Here is a 19,539-nt window from a genome sequence, read left to right as displayed (position 1 = left end):
ATCACCTAAACTCAAAACTATATTATATTTTTCGATGGAATAAAAATAATTTTTTATAAAAAAAAGAGGGAGGTGGGGGGAAGGAAAAAAAAACACGAGTATTTCCAACACAGACAAGCCTAAGTCAAAATAAAACAAAATTATAAAATTGTCATCCAGTTTATACTCCATCATTATATTAAATAACATGGATTCTATTTCAAAGTGAATTGACAATTATATGAATAATTCATTTATCTTACATCCTTTGATTTTTCCAAACATGGACCCAACAAAACACAGATTTTTATTAACATAACATAATTTCCCATACCCCACAAAATCATATCTCTCACCAAGTTTTGGAAGAAGTCTAAATAGAGAAATCTTTAGGTACTATTTGACAACAAAGTTCAAATATTTTCTAATCGCATTCGACTATTTTCTAATCACAAAATCACGTGTAAAACACCCACATAAATCTAAGTTCAAACACAAATCACATTCTGGCTTTACTTCTCTGTATTGAGGTTATAAACTAAATATATATATATATATATATATAAATAAAATTTGTAAGGTGAGGAAGCTGATATCTGTTCAAGCCAACAACAGTCTTTTAGCAATTAAACTGACTTCACTTTCTGGTATCATTTCCATCAGTTACTTCTTTCTTGGCTTGCGAGCACGTTTATGAGTATTATTACCACCATGAACAACATGTAGTAGATCATCCAGTTTTTTGACATATTCTGTAATTTCTGTATCTTCTGGTTCTCATCGAATTTTTTAATGCGGTTGACTGCATCCGTTACCTATGTCCACAAGTAGTTCAAGTTTCAAAACAACTACCAATTTAATAACAACTATGAAAAACAATAATAATAATAAATAAAAGGTTCTAGTTCTCAGAAATTGAGGTAGCAAATGGCCAAGGTACAAATGGCCAGAAAAGAAGAGCAAAAAAAGGTATTTACAGTATTTATAGACTATGGAAGGACAATAATGGCAACGCACATCCATTTCAAGGACATGTCAGCATTTATGATCGCTTATCTTGTTAACCTGGATGAGATTCCATATTAAGAGTTGGGAGAAACGAAGGGAGGAATAGGAACCAACCTGATTTTCCATTTTATCCAAAATTTTAGCATGGCCCTCCACTAAAACGGTTGTTTTCAGGTAAAGCTGACCAAAAAAATGAGAAATGTATCAGATGACTGAGAATCTTACATTATGCTCAAGGTGAAAATACATACCTGATACAATTCCAAGAATCTTTTCTCAAATTCCTTAACGGCATCAAGTCGCTCTTGAATCTCTTCTTCCATAGTACTTGTGACCTGTGTCGATGTACAGAGGAAAAAAAAATTAGGAATGGTCATACTTAATTAATCAATCAAGTGTGAAATACACTTTTGGTTCTTGACTTTGATTTCTATTTTGTTTAATAGTTTAAATAACTAATAGTTTAGCCTTTGAACTTTAGGAAATAGTTATAAAAGGCCCTGCACCGTTAGTTGATTAATGGAAAGATTATTTCGCAATGAACTTCCTAAGCTTGTTGACATGATTTTTCTAATTTGTTGGAAAATTAATCTATCTTATCCCTAGCTAGTATCCTATGTGTGACTAGAAGAGTGACTTATTGATAAGGGTCTAAAGTAGGGGAAGAAAGAGAGAAATATCCAGTAAGCTAAAAAAGTTAGAATAATTTTCCAATGTTGACCGATCTAGTTAACAAGTTAACTATCAAATCATCTTTTCGTTTGTCATCTAACTTTCAGAGAACTTTCAGAACCATTTCTATGAGATTAGGGACAAATAGACAATTTTTTAAACTTGAGGTCAAATAGAAGTCAATCTTCAAACACCAAGACCAAAAGTGTATTTTGTCCATCTATCAAGTAGCAAGGATGTCAAAGAAACATAAAGAATGCAGACACTGTTTTGAAAGTTTAAACTGTAAGGCTATGTACTTTCTAATGTAAAAGAGATCAAAGTGCAACTGTATTAACGTTCGATCACATGTACCTTTCCTCGTCCCATTTGTTCAAATGTAGTCGGGAATATTTGCTTGCTGTTTCCAGTTTCTATAAGGTGATCAATGACCTAGTATGGTCATTTAGATTTTGGTCAGCAACAATAATATTTCAGTTTGTTCTTAAATTTCAAGTTTATATTTGAAAGTTTAGCTTACCATCTCATCTGGTCTTGTACCCGTAACTAAATAAAGTTACATCATGACAAAGTTCAAAACAGAAAATTAGTTAGCCTCTGAAATCAATAGCGGGGGAAGTAAAAGGATAATCATGACATTTCAGCATACAACCAATTATGACTAGAAATTTTGACAATCTAGTTATTGAAACATTTGAACCTGTAGTCACTTGTCTTTCCACAACTTCACAATCCTGAATTGTTTGACGAAGGGCCTGAAACATGATACGAGAATGAGAGAAGGTAAACAATGATATCGATGATAACAAAAAGTGTCAAATGACCAGTCAAACCAAAAACTATATCAATACTGTAACATTCCCTTTTCCCTCTCACTTGTGAGCTTGAAAATTTGTGGAAAGACCCAAACAAATACTATGTAAATCGCTGATCAACCCAGAAGCTTAAGTTGATGGGTTATGGTAAACTTAATTATATCAAGAAGAAATTCATGATACCTCAAATTCCATCAACAGTTCCTGAATCTTTTTTGTCAAAACACTGCCATTAAGAAAACAAACTCTACAATAAGGAACATTATCATTCAAAAAAATCATTCAAGATTAAAGTTTTTTGGGCCAACTTTGTCATGTTCATTCTTTCTCTGTCACAGGCAGTTCCCTTCTGACATCCAGGCATCTGCCTATGGAATATGTTCTGGAGAGAGGAAAAGTTCATCAATATGCAACTGCTCTTCAAATCTAAGTGAAAACTCCAACAAAATGAAAAATAAAGGAAAATAAATTTGGAAAATCTTGATGCAAGTCCAGAATTACATCTATAGTTATAACTTGCAGCTTCCCTCTGACATTACACGCGTTCTTTCCCACATCATCAATATACTTTTCCATCCGCTTCTTAATAGCTGGAATAACAAGAACCCTTAGAGCCAGCAGATCATGTAATTTGGCACTAAGATTGAAATATATGCTCGGAAGTAAGAAAAGGTAATCGCAATTGATGAAAGTATCTCATTATGGAGTACTGTGGAATGTGGAACCTCTGCAAAAGTGGTTTGCATAGGCTACATGCTCAGTTGGTTGGTTAAAGCTTCCACATTCAGTTAAGAACTTCAAAAAATAAATTACATTTCATTTTTCTTTAGCCACTCGACATAAGTTTAGAAGAAAGATTTACCTTTTATCTCCGATGTGTTTGTAGCAGATTTAGATTCCTCATTAACTTCTTTCAATAAAGTCTGCAGAAGTTTGACAGCAATTGAGTTCATTCAAATTCAGAGATTTATGAAATGAAGTGACTGTATGTACCTTCAAGTTAATAAGAAGTCCAGAAAGCTTATCCACTTGTATCTCAGCCTCTTGAATCTGAATTCAAAGAAGAGAAGGAAAAGTAGGTAAAAGAAACTACAAGAACGACTGTATTCTTGAGTAAAGAACAAAACTAAATCCTACTAGTGCGCAAAGAGGGAGAGAAGTAAAGAAAATCAAATGAAATTACTTAATGAGTACACCTGCTTATTGAACTCATCCATTCCAAAGTCAGAATTGCTCTGCAGAACTTGAGTTCCCTTCTCAAGATCTGTTTCTCTGGAAGCCTGATATTTGGCATCACGGATGAACGGTTCCTTAAATAAAGAACATGACAAGATGTTAGAAAAGATCTTTGAATAGCTGAATGATCAAGCAAATTTCTATTGTAAATAATAGAACACGAATTTAGAAGAATTAATAACAATATTTGGATTGAAATTTCTTTTTTCAAAGTTCAAAACATGTGAGGTGAGAATTGAACTTTCAAACTTAAGGAAGGTAATTGGTGCTTTATCCTTATCCATTGAACTCTGTTTAATTTTGTTCATCCTATTTTTGAATTATAAACTATTTCTTTAAAATTTAAATGATGGTACAAATTGAGGATGAATATGAAGTCTTGCTAACTTCCAAGGACAATAACAAATTTGAAAGCCAATCAATTTCATGAAATAAAGGAAATGCAACCATGCTTTGATAGCAAGTTTATGAAAAAGTTTCAGGAACAAAATATTTGAACTTCCTTTTTTTAAAACACTCGATTCATTTCTCAACAGTAACCTCAAAAAGGGCAGGAACCAGCTCAATTACAGCCACAATGACTGCCTGAAACAAATTCAACAAAATCATGAACTGAAAAGCAGACAACAAATTCAACAAAAGCTCTAATGGAACACAAAGCCCATAGATTCAAAATCCACTCAATTCAATCCCTAAAAATTACAGAAAACACACAAACGAAAGAACAAAATACCGTGATGGAGTTGTTGATGTCAATCATAACCATCCCCGGAAAGAAAAAAGAGGGAAAGGGGTTGGGAAGATAATAGTATACAATACAATTACAAAGTGAAAGCAGATGATGGTTAAACTTGAATCAACAAAAGAAAGAAAGAAAGGGCAGGAAAATTGAGGAAGAATGGGTCTTGGGTTACAAAATTTTATAATGTTTTGCATGTTTTACATTTCAACTATTTTGACCAGACCAGGTCGTAGAAGAGTGTGTCAAACTCATAGATGATAAGCAAAGAACAGCACCACAAACACATAGAACATACCGCAAAGCACAGAACAAAGCGGTTACATTACAATCCATTCGTACCTTTGTGAGTATTTTATGAACGCTCTTCGTTTTCCTTCTGCAAGTTTTGAAACTCCGCTTGGCTTTCTTGCGAGCCCTTCAAGCTGGGCAGTAGCTTCAATGTTACATTGTTTAAAATATCCGTACGGATAGAAATATTTTACCAAAATTTCGATCAAAACATCCGTAAAATATGGATTTGGATGGATATTAGAAAAATTATAAAAACAAAAAATTTAAATCAGTAAATAAAATATTTTATGATTTTTAACCCATTAACATTAACATGTCTATTATTTATATTATATTTACATTATTGACATTTTATTTTTATATCTTTCTAATTATTGACTTGATTTTATTGTACATCTTGTTTTTCTTTGAGATGACATATTTTCTAATATAAAATATTGTCATAAATTAGTTTCTCTAGTTCAACACATTGAAGATTTGAATATTCAATTTCTAAGAATTGTACAAAACATTAGTTGAATTATGAGATTTGTTAATATCAACTACTACTGTATTGAGGTTGATATATTTTGAATTGTCATCCATGCTAGGAAGAAATTAGAGATAATTGATTAAAAGACTATTCTTAGACCCCCAAAATGGTTTTTGCCCAATTTTTTAAAATTGAAAAAATTTGCCCTTTTATTTTCGTCATCACGAGCCAAAGTTATAAATCTACTATTGGTTTTCTTTTTGCCTTCTTCCATTTGTGCCGCCCATTCTCCCTTTTTCCTTTCTCCATCTGTAGTCAAATAATGTTATAGAAGTGTCATCACTGACCATTGAAATGTCGCTCAGAACTTCAACTATAGTGGAACAAGATAGAAAAGAGCGAAGAGCGAGAGTATGAGAGAGTAAGAAAGAGAGGAAATCAAGAGAAAGAGGAGGTTGAGATAGTAAAGAGAGCAAGACGGTGAGAGTTTGAGAGTGCAACAAAGAAATAAAATCGAGAAAAAGAGGAGCTTGAGAGAGCGAGACAACAAGAGTAAAGGCTAATCTGAATGCATGAGATTCTATTTTGGTAATTTTACCAAAATATGACATCAACAAAGTGTAAAACAACTTCAAATTCGTACAATTTCATTTTCTCCTCCAATTTTGAGTCATCCATCCAACAAACTTAAATTATGTCAAGAATGGATGTTGATTATCATTAAGCTAAGCTCAATTTATAATGATAAGTTATAACTTTTATTGGTTATAATGGGAATGAATAATGGATATAATGTGGCTAATAGTTTTAAACTTTTAAATGTAAGGGAGAAACTAAAGTATAACTTACTATATACCTTATTATTTAGATGGCAACGACGACCACATTGAATAGATTTTTATTAAACAAGGCCTAGAAGGCCATAACTAAAAATGATGCCGGGCCCTTTTTTATAAATAACTTTTAAATTATAAAATGAAAGGTAGTAACCAAAGTGATTAACCCTTTTAAAAAAAGAAAGCGTTTGTGATTGAAAATTTGAGTGAATTGTACAAAAATAGATAGGTGCAGTCGAAGATACACCAAAATATTTTTCTTATATTAAAAGTAGATAGAAAGAATATTTTGCCTAAAATATTCCGTTAGTTTTTCTAAAGAAAAGAGTAACGGGTCTAGGAGAAAATGAATATAGAAAATTACATATATTCTGAAAAATAAAATAAAATAAAATAACTTATCTTTTAAAATAATAATTAAGGAACACGTGCACTCCACGTGAAATCTAAGTTTTACTTAAAAATTTTGAAATATAGAACATTTTTAGCATTTATTTATATAGAAATTTATAGGTTAGGTAAGTATTACTCCTTTTACAAATTTCAATACAGACTTCCGAATATTTTTTTAAAAAAAGTATGCCTCTGACCTCTTAGGTATTGGATAAACCTTCTAATTTTGTGGATATTTATGTATGATCGTGGTTTTTTTCCTCGAAGATTTTGTTTATGTATAGTTATAGTATAGTTTTTTTCCCAAGGATTTTGTTTGTTTTATATGTTAAAATTATGTAAATTTTTTGTTTTATTCAAATAACAAAACCATCTCATTATTATATTTTTTTTACCAATAATTTGGTGTTATGTTTAAAAGGGTAAAATAGACACTTTAAATAAATTTTGTAAATACAAAATTAAACAAAAAAAAATTGTTTAAAAAATTTCAAAGTTTAATATTTTTAATATTTATTGGATAGAAAAAAGAGAATTCTTACAGATAAAAAAATCCCAAAAATAAACTTTTTGCTATATAGAGGAAAAAGTTAATTATTATTGTTATTTATTGTTGTTATTTTAAATGAATATCTTATTAATTTTAGAAAGAAGGGGGAAAAAGTCTGTTTGCTATCTTTAAATTTTTTATGATACATTCTATGAAAAATTTATTTCATTATTTAATACCTCTATCTTTATTCTTAGAAGAATTTAATATCTCTATCTTAAATTAAATAGTAAAACATTTAAAATATAATATGGTTTTATTAATTTAAGAAAGGTTAAAAGGAGTTTTAACCCTTGTAAATATGGCAATAAATATATGGTATTGAGAATAAATACAACTATTTATATTAGAGATTGAAAATAAATAAAAATATAAGGAGGATAATGTGATATAATTTTTTGACTAAAGAATAAATATAATATAATTATTTTTTGAGAATCAATATAATATAATTAATCATTACAAAATATCTTAAAATTTAAAATTAGAAAGATTATATTCTAAATCTCTCCCTATCTCAATTTTCTCAAATCTTTTCTATATCCCTTCATATTCTTCCTATTACATTTTTCTCTCAACCAACTTTCTCTGATTATGCTTTCACTAATCTAGAAAAATAAAAACTCTAATTAATTTAAACAATCAAATAACCACTTTTCATTTTCTTATGAAAATATTTTACTTTCCTAAATATGTTTCTTTTATTGGAATAAGAGGAGAAGAACAAAACAAGCTCTAATTGATTTAAACAACCAAATAACCACTTCTATTTTTTTTAATGAAAATATGGGGCCTTTTTAAATATAAAAACAATATTTAAAAATATTTACACTTTATAACAAAAAAAATTTAAAAAATACAAAACAATTTTTTAACTTTTTTCTATAAATGGTAAATATTTTTTGGATTAATTTTCCTAATAATTAAATTAACGAGAAAATAATGAAAAATGAATAGATGTGCGTTAAAATTAGGAAAATTTAAACAAAAAATATCTCCATATTTCCTCTCCTCCCTCCGTATCTCTTTCTTTCAACATTTTTTCAAATTTTCTGTATGCATTAATTGAATTCAATATTGAAAACACAAGAAGGATTCATTGATTTGGCATAAAAATAAATAAATAATAATAATGAGCTTTTTAAATATAAAAAAATATTTAAAAATATTTACACCAAAAAGTTCCAAAAGTATAAAACACTTTTGAAACTTTTTGCTATAAAATGTAAATAATTTTTAGTTTTTTCTATTTATAAGAATTTCCCTAATAATAATCATGCAATTAAAATATATAAGCAAAATAAGCTCTTACATTGTTTTATTGATAATAGTTTATTGTCTTCTTTCTTCTTTATTGTTGCTACTCTCTTTGAATTCAATACTTCACAAGAAGAGTTCCTCTATTTGACAAAAAAAAAAAAAAAAAAAGAAAAATCGCACACTTAAAGTATATAACCAAAATGAGCACTTACATTATTCTATTGAAAATATTTGTCTTTCTTGAAGATGTTGCAAGTGACCCAATGAAAGTGGTAGTGATTAGAGTTATAACTTGACAAGAATGAAAAAAGAAACAAAAAACACACTTAATAGTTACCTTTATTTTGAAGAGATGGATTATCCCTAAAATCTCTAAAATCTCTAATCCATTAAAAATCCATATGGAATGAAATGATGCTTTATTAGAAAGGTATATGAGAGTTTTGATGCGTGAGGGGGCAAAATAAAAGGATGCTTTTATGGAATGAAATGATGTTTTATAGAAAATGTGCAAAGATTCACGTATAAATAACTAACCAAAGGCATAGTAGGTATATATCTGAGGGCAAAATGGAAGATAAAGATTTCCCCAGTTTGCCCATTTTAGATATAATATGGATGTAGATTATTTTGGCAATAATTTATCTATTTCATTATTTTTACATTATTCTAGTAAAATATTAAGAACAAAAAATTGACTTTCTTTTTAACTTCTAAGATAAAAATACAAGAAAAAGCTTTGCTTCTACAGAAATAAAACAAAATAAAATTTGTAATTTGAAGGAGCGACGATTCTACAACGAAAGGACATTGTGAGCAATGGAAACTGTGAAAACTGAGTCCACATTTTGGTATCATTTCCATCAGTTTACTTCTTCCATGGCTTCAGCACTGAGAGGATGATTATGATTGCTATAACCAGAAGCAATATGATGCCAATCATCATGCATTTTCTTGATCTCCTCTGTAAGCTCTTCGCAGTTTGGAGGGCATCGGTTCCCGTTCGAACGTGGTCGACTGCATTCGTTACCTATGTCAAAAATGTTGCAGATCCAAAAACAATTCAACTTAATCAATTTGAACTTATCGGTGCTATGCACAAAAACTGTTCTGCATGACACTCCACCATGCATTAACAAACCATATTGAGCAAATGGAGTTATAAAAAATGGCAAGAAAATAAGATCAGAAGAAGGTGCTCTTGTTCATTCTTCTATGGTTGGATCACACAAACAAACTATAATAGCAACTATGAATAGAAGAACAATAATGGCAATTCACATCCATTCTAAAGCGAAGTCATCCTCAGATGTGATCGACTATATTTTTAACCTGGACGAGAGATCATCGACACCTAGGACCAAAGGACGAAACTATCTATACATACCAAGAGTTAGAAGTAGGACAAACCTGATTTTCTATGTTATCCAAAATTTCACTCTGGGCTTCCACTAAAACTGCCATGTCAAGGTAAATCTGACCAAGAAAAAAGAAATACATCAGACTACTAAGAATCCTGCATTGTCGCTCCAAGAGAAAATATATACCTGATGCAATTCGAAGAGCCTTTTTTCAATTTCTTTAACTGCATCATGTCGCTCTTGAATTTCTTCCACGGTACTGATAACCTGCATCAACGTAAAGAGCAGAAAATTAGGAATGGTCATAGTAAATCAATCATTCGATAGTAATGATTGTCAAAGAAACAGGACAAATACAGTTTGAAGGTATACTTTCTGGTGTATAATAAATCTAACTGAAACTGTATTTATGTATAACATACCTGTCCTCGTCCCATCTGTTCAAATGCATTCTGGAATATTTGCTCACTATTTCCAGTTTCTATAAGGTGATCAATCGTCTAATATTTCATTAAAATTCCGGTCAGTCACAACAAAATTTTGGTTTGTTCTTAAATTTCTAAGTTTAGACTTGAAAGTTAAGCTTACCGACTCATCTGGTCTGGTACCCGTAACTGCTCAAATAAAGCCACACATGACACAATGATAAAGTTTATATTAGAAAATTACTCAGCCTCAGCCATCAAAAAGAGGGAAATAAAAGGATAACTATGACATTTCTGCACATAATTAATCATAACTATAATTTTAACAATCTAGCAATAGAAGCATTTGAACCTGTAATCACTCGTCTTTCCACGACTTCACGGTACTCATCTTGAATTTTTTGACGAAGGGTCTGAAACATGATACAAGGATAAACAGGTGAAGGTATTAGGTAAACATTCATATTAATCAAACAATGACAAGGAGATTTCAGAATACCTGAAATTCTATCATTAGATCCTTGAACTTTTTTGTCAACGCACTGCCATTCAAAACATAATTCTACCATAAGGAACATTATCAATCCAAAACAAGAATATAAGAATAAAATGTTAATTGGTAGCAAACTTTGTCACGTTCATTCTTGCTCTGTCAATGGCCGTTCCCTTCTCACACCCAGGCTTCTTCCTATTGGTCAAGTTCTAGAGAGAAGAAAACTGAATTAATAGGCAACTGTTCTTCAAATAATTGAGAAAACTTTAACAACAAATAAGCCAAACAAATTTTGAAAATCTTGGAGCAAGTCCAGAATTACATCTTTATTTACAGCCTCCAACTTCCCCTTGACATTGCGTGCTATTTTCCCCACTTCATCGATATCCTTTTCCATACGCTTCTTGATAGCTGAAATGACAAGAACCCTTGGAGCAAACAGACATGTGGTACTAAGACTGAAACAAACGCTTAAGAATAAAACGATTATTCACAATTGATAGAAATTATCTTATTCTGGAGCCTAGTGGAGTTTGGAACATTTGGATAGGCTAATATGCTTAGTTGTCTGGTTAAAGCTTAACCAAACTTGCAGATAAATAATTCAAAGACGGAAAGAAAATTATATTCCCTTTTCTCTGTGTCACTCGACATAAGACAAGGAGAAACATTTACCTTTCATCTCTGATGCTTTGGTAGCAGCCTTCGATTCCTCATTAGCATCCTATAAAAAAGTTTGTGGCCATTCCTCAGAATTCAGTTGCTCTAAATTCAGAGAATAATGAATCCAGCTCAAAATGACTCATACATACCTTCAGTTTAATAAGAAGCCCAGAGAGCTTATCTACTTGAACCTCAACCTCTTGTATCTGAACTCAAAGAAGAGAAGAAAAAGTAGGCAAAAGAAGTTAAAACTAGAAGGATGGCTATAGAAGAACAAACTAAGTCCCACAAGGGTACAAAAAGGAAGAGGAGTGAAGAAAATAAAACGAAATTACTCCATGGTTACACCTGCTTATTGAAAACCTCCATTCCCATGTCAGAATTGATTCGCAGAACTCGAGTTCCCTTCTCGAGATCAATTTCTCTAGAAGCCTCACCTTTGGCATCACTAACGAATGAGTCCTTTGGTAAAGAACATGATAACACATCATAAAAGATCTTTGGTTAGCTGATTAATCAAACTAGTCCTACTAAGAGGGAGATAACAAGAATATAGAATAAGTAACAATCAATATATCCACGTTGAGATCGAATTTTAGAAACAATTATCATACCTAGTTCTGAATTATAAATTGCTTTTCTTTTCAAATCAAACACGATGGTACAATAACAAGATGAATGTGAAGTCGTCACTAAAAGATCGCCATGGAACTTACTGACTGCCATAAGGCAGCAACAAACTCGAAACCAATCAGTTTCATGAAATGAAAAAAATGCAACCATATTTGGATTGAAAGACATGAACTACCAAATATAACAGCTACATTGGGTGTCAAAAACGAATTATATTGCATCTTTCAAGTTAAGAGATAAGTGTAAACCATCTCAAAGGCTGAAATTCAGTTAAACACACTTATCAGATTGTCAAAACCATAATAACTAATAAAAATCAGAACACATAACAAACACCCAAAAACTCTCATGGAACAGGAACACAGAAACCAAAGTGAACAATCCACACTAAGCAATCCCAAAAGCAAATTACAGAAAACCCACAAACCAAAACACAAATTACCGTGAGCAAATCGTTCATCTCGGTCAAAATCACAGACCCACAAAAGAAAAAGAGTAGGAAACAAAGAAGGAAAAGTATAGTAAAGAATACAAAAACAAAGACGAAAGAAGAAACAAAAGAAAAGGGCAGTCAAATCGAGGAAGAATGGGTTTTGGGTTATAAAATTTATAGCGTTTTACGTTTCTACTATGTTGGGGAAACCAGGCCGGCCGGCCGTAGCAAAGAGAGGCAGAACCAAAGTTGACAAGAAACGGACACAGCAGAAAGCAAAGCGGTTACATTACATTACGATTACAATCACGAAGACAATCAATCCATTTATACCTTTTGGATTATTTTATGAACTCTCTTCGCTATTCTTCTGCAATTTTAAATTCTCCTCTTGGCTTCTCGCGATGCATTTGAAGGCTTCGAGCTGCCGTTTAACAATAGATAAAGGGGACGTTTTAAGCACAGTCTAGTCACTAAAATGTACTATAAAGCAGTTGAGGAGCATTGTTTTGACAATAAATGACATATACTTTCTTTTGAGTTGAAGAATCGAATTTTTAATTTCAAAAGAGAGTGTAGGTCCATCATAATCCAGCTAAGCTTACTTCGATAAAAAATATCGATAATTTCTTTTTTTTTCAATAATCTGTGGGTGGGAGAATCGAACTAAGGTTGAGAATACAAACATTAAATCAATTGAACTATGCTCATTTTGACATCCCGATAATGATTGAACTAAAAAAAAAGAGTCTTTCAAAATGTTAAAAGAATTTTCATGTGATACATATTATCTGTAATTTAATTTTATAATAAATATAGGAGAACTAATTTTCTCCATCTATGAAATATAAATACTAAAGTAAAACGAACTCTAGAAATAATAACTTGTTTGAGTGTAGGTTCATCTAGTTAAGACATACATTTTTTTTACTTTCATTCTTCCACTCCGTATTATTGAACTAAAAAAATATCAAGAAAAAAAATTAAAATAAAACAAATGAATGGAATGGATTGAAATATTAGAAGTAGTAAAATATAATTACGGCAAGGTTAAATTACATGTTTAGTTCTTGAATTTTTAGGTTGGTGTCTATTTACTCTCTAAACTTTGAAATTTGTTTAATAACTAGCTATTTATTTTTGTGTCAAATATAAGGGTATACAGGATTGGGTTGAGTGTATTTTTTAGACCTGGATTGGTAACTCAAAGAACCTAAATATCTCCAACCCAACTAACCCAACCCTTAAAATTCAGATTGAGTTGTTGGGTTATATCTTATTTATTCTTTTTAATTAAAAATATGTAAATTTATATACAACAACACACTAATAACTAAAATTTCATAAAATTCAAATGCTAAATACCAAATATCTATTATATCTATTGCAAATTTAAATAAAGAAAAATATCATAACAAATTTAAAAAAAATATTAAAAATTTACAAATTAACCGATACAAAATAATCAAAATTTAAGCAAATATATATAACTCGGGGTTAGGTTCGATCAACCCAACCCAACCTAAATAAAATAGAAAAAGTTTAACCCAACCAATCCCAAGAACAAAACTAATTCAACTCAACCATTACATTTTTTGTTGGACAGTTTGGATTCTTCGAGTTGTCAGTTATTTGAACATTCAAATCAAATATATCTTTAAACTTAATTTTTTATGTTTAATATATCCTTTATTTATTATTTTTTTTATTTAACACATCTCTAAAACCATTATACAATTTTTTTTTTTGAAAAAAAGAAAAATTCACGAATGTATGGTAAAAATTTAAGGATGCAAATAGACGTAAAATTGGATATCTTCAATTTTATATCTAGTAATATTGATTAATTAATTGTTTATTTTTTAAAATAAAAAATTATTAGATACGAAATTATAAGTTCATAGTCTTCTTAGGTATTTTCAAAATTTCAAACGGACACGAATTTAAATTGATAGATTAATCTTGTAATGTTTTAGAGAAAATAATTTTTTTCTGTTTATATTTGGCTAAGAAGCATAGGTTATTATTATTATTATTATTCAGAAGAAAGAGGCATTGAATATAAAATTAAATTCTAATGATATGGAAATTTACAAAATGGAAAATTATTTAAAAGGATAAAACTGCTAAAATTTATAGTAGTCTATCTCAATTTATGGTACATAGTTAATGAAATTTTTCGTAAATATTTTAGAAGCTTTTACAAAAATAAAAAGGTGCCAAATATAAGGAAAATAAGGAAAAACGAAAATTTGACCCTTTATGCTAGTAAGGTACCTGCCAAAGATGGTGTCAACCGTCAGACAATTTTAGAAATAATTTTAAATTCATAGATGAAAGTAACAATTAAAATTCCTTTTATCCAAAATAATAATGATAAATACTACATTTTCTTTTCAGAAAAAAATAAATTACTAAACATGTTTATTATTATTATTATTATTATTATCTAAACAAAAACATGTTTTAATTGGATACTATCAACTATGTCACAATTATTTCAATAGTAGGTAGAAAAGTTGCATTTGGCCAACATGAATGTAGCTCAACTGACATAGTGCTTGTACTATAAAAAAAATTGCATTTGTAAAAACAAAATAGTTGCAATGTTTTTTTATTTAAATAGGATGAAAAACGTCAAATTACTTGCGATTATAATTGTTAAGTGCTGTGAACTTGAGGAGTAGGAGGTGGATTACATGCATAATCCTAGTGAAGGGAAAAGAGTAATATGTTTTGTTCTATCTCCTTTAATATATCCTCTTTTGATTTGGGATATGCATGTTGTGTTGTCTTCGTATAACATCGTTGGAAGATTTTTACTAGAAGACAAACCACATGTCCCACAAATATGTTAAGTAATTGATCTTAGCCATACACATTTTAATTTATTTGAATAAAACAAACTCATATCAATCCTTCTTCGGAGATAACAGAGTATATACTTAACTCCATTACAATGTCTTTTTGTTGGAGAATAACTATATCTTACTAGTAAATTTACTGAAAAATCAATATCTGGTCTTATATTGTTAGCAAGATACATAAGTGCACCAATTACATTAAGATATGGTACTTCAGGACCAAAAAATTCTTCATTATCATCTTAAGGTCGAATACATCTTTCCTCACATCTAATGAACAAACTTCAATTGAAATGTTCAATGGATGTGCTTTGTCTATATAAAATCTTTTAAAAAAATTTCCTATATAAGTTGACTGATGAACAAATATCTCATCTACTAAATGCTCAATTTGTAAACCAAAGATAAATTATGTTTTTTTCTAGATCTTTAATCTCAAATACTTTCTTAAGATATTATATTACTTTTGAAAGCTCTTCAAGAGTTCCAATTATATTCAAATCATCAACATATACAATTATAATAACAAATCCTGATTGTGATTTCTTTACAAAGACACATGGACATATTGTATTATTTTGATATCTTTCTTTCAACAAATATCCACTCAAGCGATTGTACCACATTCGCCCTAATTGTTTCAATCTATATAATGATCTCTATAACTTTATTGAATACAATTCTCGAGAATTTGATTTATATGTTTCAGGTACCTTAAATCCTTCTGAGATTCTCATATAAATATCATTATCAAGAGATTCATATAAATATGTTGTGTCTACCTCCATAGAATACATGTCTAAATTTTCAAACACAGTTAGACCAATTAAATATCTTAGTGTAACTGCATCCATCTTCGGAGAATATGTCTCTTAATAATCAATACCAGGTATTTGTGAAAAACCTTGTGCAACTAGTCTTACTTTATATCTTGTGACCTCATTATTGTTGGGTTTTATGTCCTAAAACTCGTGGTTTGTAAACTAGAACTTATTCTGGAAATTCAATAAGGTGTTATTGAATAGATGTTTTGCTTATGAGAAATCCAATAAATCTAAAAGTCTCTTGACTATTGGATGAGTACTTGAACTTTATGTGGAGACATAAAGGTGGATCAGGTTCGAGTAAATAGTCAAAATGATCTATAGAATATGAATAAGGTTGGGTACCTTATTCTGGTAATACTATCGGATGTGGCTTGCTCTGTATTTGTTACAAGGAGTTGTAAAGTGCTACAAACGAAATGATCATAATTCGTTTATGTTGGGACATGAGGAGTGAGGGTGTCCTTGTGTAAAAGGGTTTGTACAAGATCGGACCACGAAATTAGTCATTCTTACTTTATAACGCTGTTTCCTGTTTAAGACTGACTATTTCAAAGCGATGACCTAGGTAACTTGACCTTAATGCTGAGCTAACTATGAACTCTTGTTTATTTGGAATTATCCTTAGATTTGCATAGGTGAGGGTTGGCTCAACAGTGTCGGCTCAATAAACCTCCCATTTCAGGAGTAAGACTAGATAGATAGTTGAAAACATAAGGTGCAAGATGAAATTCGCTCCTACCCACTTTTAGGGATAGTAGAAAGGTTGTTCCTGATTTTGGGTCTTGAACAAAGGGCCCCCGCTCTCTCACTGGCCCAAAAGGGACTCGGTTTTGTTGATTGGATCACAAAACAATTGTTCATTAGGGTCCGATAATTTCGGGGGTAAAACAGAGATTCGACCTAACCATTATTATGAGCAAACTGGGATTGAGTGGACATAATATACAGTGAGGGGAGTTCAACTATGGGCTTCAGTGGAGTGACCCATTAGTTAACGAATGGGGTTAGATTGGTCTAATGAGTTTAGCCGATTAATCTCAGATAGTTGAAGCCCATGATCTGTAGGTCCACTAGGTCCCCCTACTAGCTCGAAAATGGTTTAGCTCTAGTAAGTTAATTTGAAACGTTCAAATTAGAATCAAACGGAATTGGAGAATATATATGTAACATCCCGAATTTCAGAAAAATTTAAGTTAATTATCTAAAATTATTGAGTTTAAATTTCCCTTTCATTTGGAAAATTTGGGTTAAATTGAAATAATTGAAAAACTTTTATTGATTAAATTGATTTAATTGATTAGATATTCGAACTGATTATCTTGAAAATATTGAATTTTGCTTCCTCTTGATTTTGGATTTTAGAGCCAACTTTAAAAAAAAAAAAAAAAAATTAAAAGAGATAATTAATTTCATGGGGTTTTGAATTGATTTAAATATATGGAAGGATTTAATTTGTATCAAATTGATGGATCTTATGCCCTTTAATTTTGGTTTTTGAAGTCTAAATTAAGATAATTTGAAAAGTTAATTGATTTATAAATTTAATAGAATTTTTGGAGATTTTGGAGATATTGTGATAAAATATTTTATTTATCTTTTTAAAATTTGAAAAAAAAAATAAAAGAATTGAGATTTTTTTCAAAATCAACTGAGAGTGAAAAGAGGTCAAAATTTGGAGAGAAAACAATTCGGTTTTTCAGCGACAACTTTCACAAAATTGTCGATTGTTAATGTTTGAATCGTTGGATCGTGCTCAAATTTGGTCAGTTTGTTCAAGACATATAGAGTTTCATTTTGAACAGTTGCATCGCTGTTTGAAGCTCTAGTTTGTTCGTAATCGCTGCTGAATAAAATCTATAAAACTAGAAATTTTCCTTCTCTCTCACTCTCACAAACCCTCCTCATGCAAGACCCACACTACTAGTCGCGAGCCTAAACAATTTATGCCGTCCGATAGCAAAACCCGTTGCCTATCTATAGTATCCACGAGCCGACGTGCCATCTACCGTCACTGCCTGATCTTTGTCGGAATCTTGAGAAAAACCTTGGGTAAGATTTATTTTTCCTTATAATTTGGAAGGTGAAATTCACCCATTTGATTTTGGGTTAAATTGGTAACTGATGAGACCATTTTGTTTTGCAAAAAATTGGTGAAGATCAGTAAGTTTTGTAAGTTGTTGGATGGTTATTCTTTTGGATTGAGAGTAATAGTGGAAAATTAAGTTATTAATTTTTGGATTTAATTCTGGATCAGATTGGCTAATTGAATCAAGTTTTGGAATTTGTCTTGGACCAAGCCACAACTTTAGGTTGATTCAAGTATGCTAAAGAAGTTCTAAGGAGATTTTGTTTTACGTTTTACCAAGTTGAGGTAAGTGATACTATTATCGGTGCCTTCGTGCCAGACGACTTAGATTAGACCTATAAAGTTACTTGGTAGACTCTGGAGCATGATTTTGTTTGTCATTATGTTTTGTTTGTTGCATGGCAGTTACAAGTATTATGAGCATGTTAAAATTTCTAATCAGTACTAATATTATGTATGTGATGCATGAATAGACCAGTAGAGCGGTTTATTGTCTCACCTTGACGCATGTTTTATTTCAGAAGACCTACGGGTCTAGTTTCATGTTTAATGGTGTGCCTACGGGCCGCTAGATATGCATGAACCGACAGGTTTATGTTCATGTTATTATCATGTTTGACGGTGTGCCTACGGGTCGCTAGACATGCGTGAGCCGACAGGTTTACGTTCATGTTACTTTTATTTTCATGTTTCATGTTTTGACGTCGAGCCTACGGGCCACTAGACATGCGTGAACCGACAGGTTTACGTTCGTGTTATTATCATGTTTGATGGTGTGCCTACGGGCCGCTAGACATGTGTGAGTCGACGGGTTCATGTTCATGTTATTATCATGTTTGACGGTGTGCCTACTGGCCGCTAGACATGCGTTTCAAGGCAAGATAGTATGTCTTTTGGTTTTTCTTTCACCATAAAAAATCGATGTAGCTACATGAGCCATGGGTTATTTTTTCTTTGCTCGTGGATGCATAGCCTGATCCCGGTAATGGGATCACTTACTAAGTATTTTATACTCAACATTTCTTAATTTATGTTTTTTAGGTAATGATAGGAACAAACCGACGAGTGACGAAAGGGACCTGTGATCGTGCCATACGGGACATGTAAATTGCTTCCGCTCAGTTTACGTTTTCAAGCTATTTAAAAGTTTTGATTTGAAACTCAATGTTGGTCAAAATTTTATTTGTTTAAGTTTTTTTTCATTATTTTAGGGGCTCGGAACAAAGGTTTTGCTATTTGTTATAGATTTTGGAAATCTGTCTTCATTATTTTAATAAAATTTATTTTCCTCAATGGTCAAAATATTTTGAATGTAAATGTGTAATTATGAGTAAACGACCCTTATCAGAGTACTCAAAAGATTGGGTTGTTACAATATATTCAAATATGATTTAAATATATGAAGATGGAATTGTGTAAAATTAATTTAATATTGGATATTAAATTAATTAGAATTATTTAAATTGTTTAAATGATTATTTATTAATTTTATTAGAAAAT

General features: G+C 30.8%; 2 protein-coding genes across 5 annotated transcripts; both read right to left on the bottom strand.

Moving 5' to 3' along the window:
- Positions 1-265: 265 nt before the first annotated feature.
- Positions 266-4,933, bottom strand: LOC120087885 (syntaxin-132-like). 3 transcript variants are annotated; one of them, XM_039044888.1, is made up of 14 exons: positions 4,444-4,661; positions 4,251-4,295; positions 3,671-3,784; positions 3,468-3,524; positions 3,337-3,397; positions 2,976-3,064; positions 2,783-2,856; positions 2,658-2,700; positions 2,360-2,414; positions 2,180-2,205; positions 2,014-2,091; positions 1,239-1,322; positions 1,102-1,167; positions 266-794 (listed from the first exon to the last, which is right to left on the bottom strand). In XM_039044888.1, exons 1-14 carry the CDS (start codon positions 4,474-4,476, stop codon positions 639-641), a joined length of 981 nt encoding a protein of 326 aa, XP_038900816.1. In that variant the 5' UTR covers positions 4,477-4,661; the 3' UTR covers positions 266-638. The 3 variants fall into 3 exon arrangements, with proteins under 3 accessions (XP_038900816.1, XP_038900818.1, XP_038900817.1); XM_039044890.1 differs by lacking the exons at positions 4,251-4,295; positions 4,444-4,661 and adding an exon at positions 4,792-4,933; XM_039044889.1 differs by lacking the exon at positions 4,251-4,295 and having other exon boundaries at positions 4,444-4,655.
- A 4,077-nt stretch (positions 4,934-9,010) lies between these two features.
- Positions 9,011-12,740, bottom strand: LOC120088664 (syntaxin-132-like). Of its 2 annotated transcripts, none has more exons than XM_039046080.1 (13): positions 12,596-12,740; positions 11,545-11,658; positions 11,346-11,402; positions 11,209-11,257; positions 10,856-10,944; positions 10,669-10,742; positions 10,540-10,582; positions 10,393-10,453; positions 10,204-10,229; positions 10,038-10,115; positions 9,802-9,882; positions 9,665-9,730; positions 9,011-9,284 (listed from the first exon to the last, which is right to left on the bottom strand). In XM_039046080.1, the coding sequence occupies exons 2-13, from the start codon at positions 11,569-11,571 to the stop codon at positions 9,123-9,125; spliced, it is 813 nt and encodes a 270-aa protein (XP_038902008.1). In that variant the 5' UTR covers positions 11,572-11,658; positions 12,596-12,740; the 3' UTR covers positions 9,011-9,122. The 2 variants fall into 2 exon arrangements, with proteins under 2 accessions (XP_038902008.1, XP_038902006.1); XM_039046078.1 differs by lacking the exon at positions 12,596-12,740 and adding an exon at positions 12,272-12,538.
- Between the last annotated feature and the right edge of the window lie 6,799 nt (positions 12,741-19,539).

This window comes from Benincasa hispida, chromosome 10 (assembly GCF_009727055.1).
Source record: "Benincasa hispida cultivar B227 chromosome 10, ASM972705v1, whole genome shotgun sequence".
Taxonomy (NCBI): domain Eukaryota; kingdom Viridiplantae; phylum Streptophyta; class Magnoliopsida; order Cucurbitales; family Cucurbitaceae; genus Benincasa; species Benincasa hispida.
This window is presented reverse-complemented; position numbering and strand designations above follow the sequence as displayed.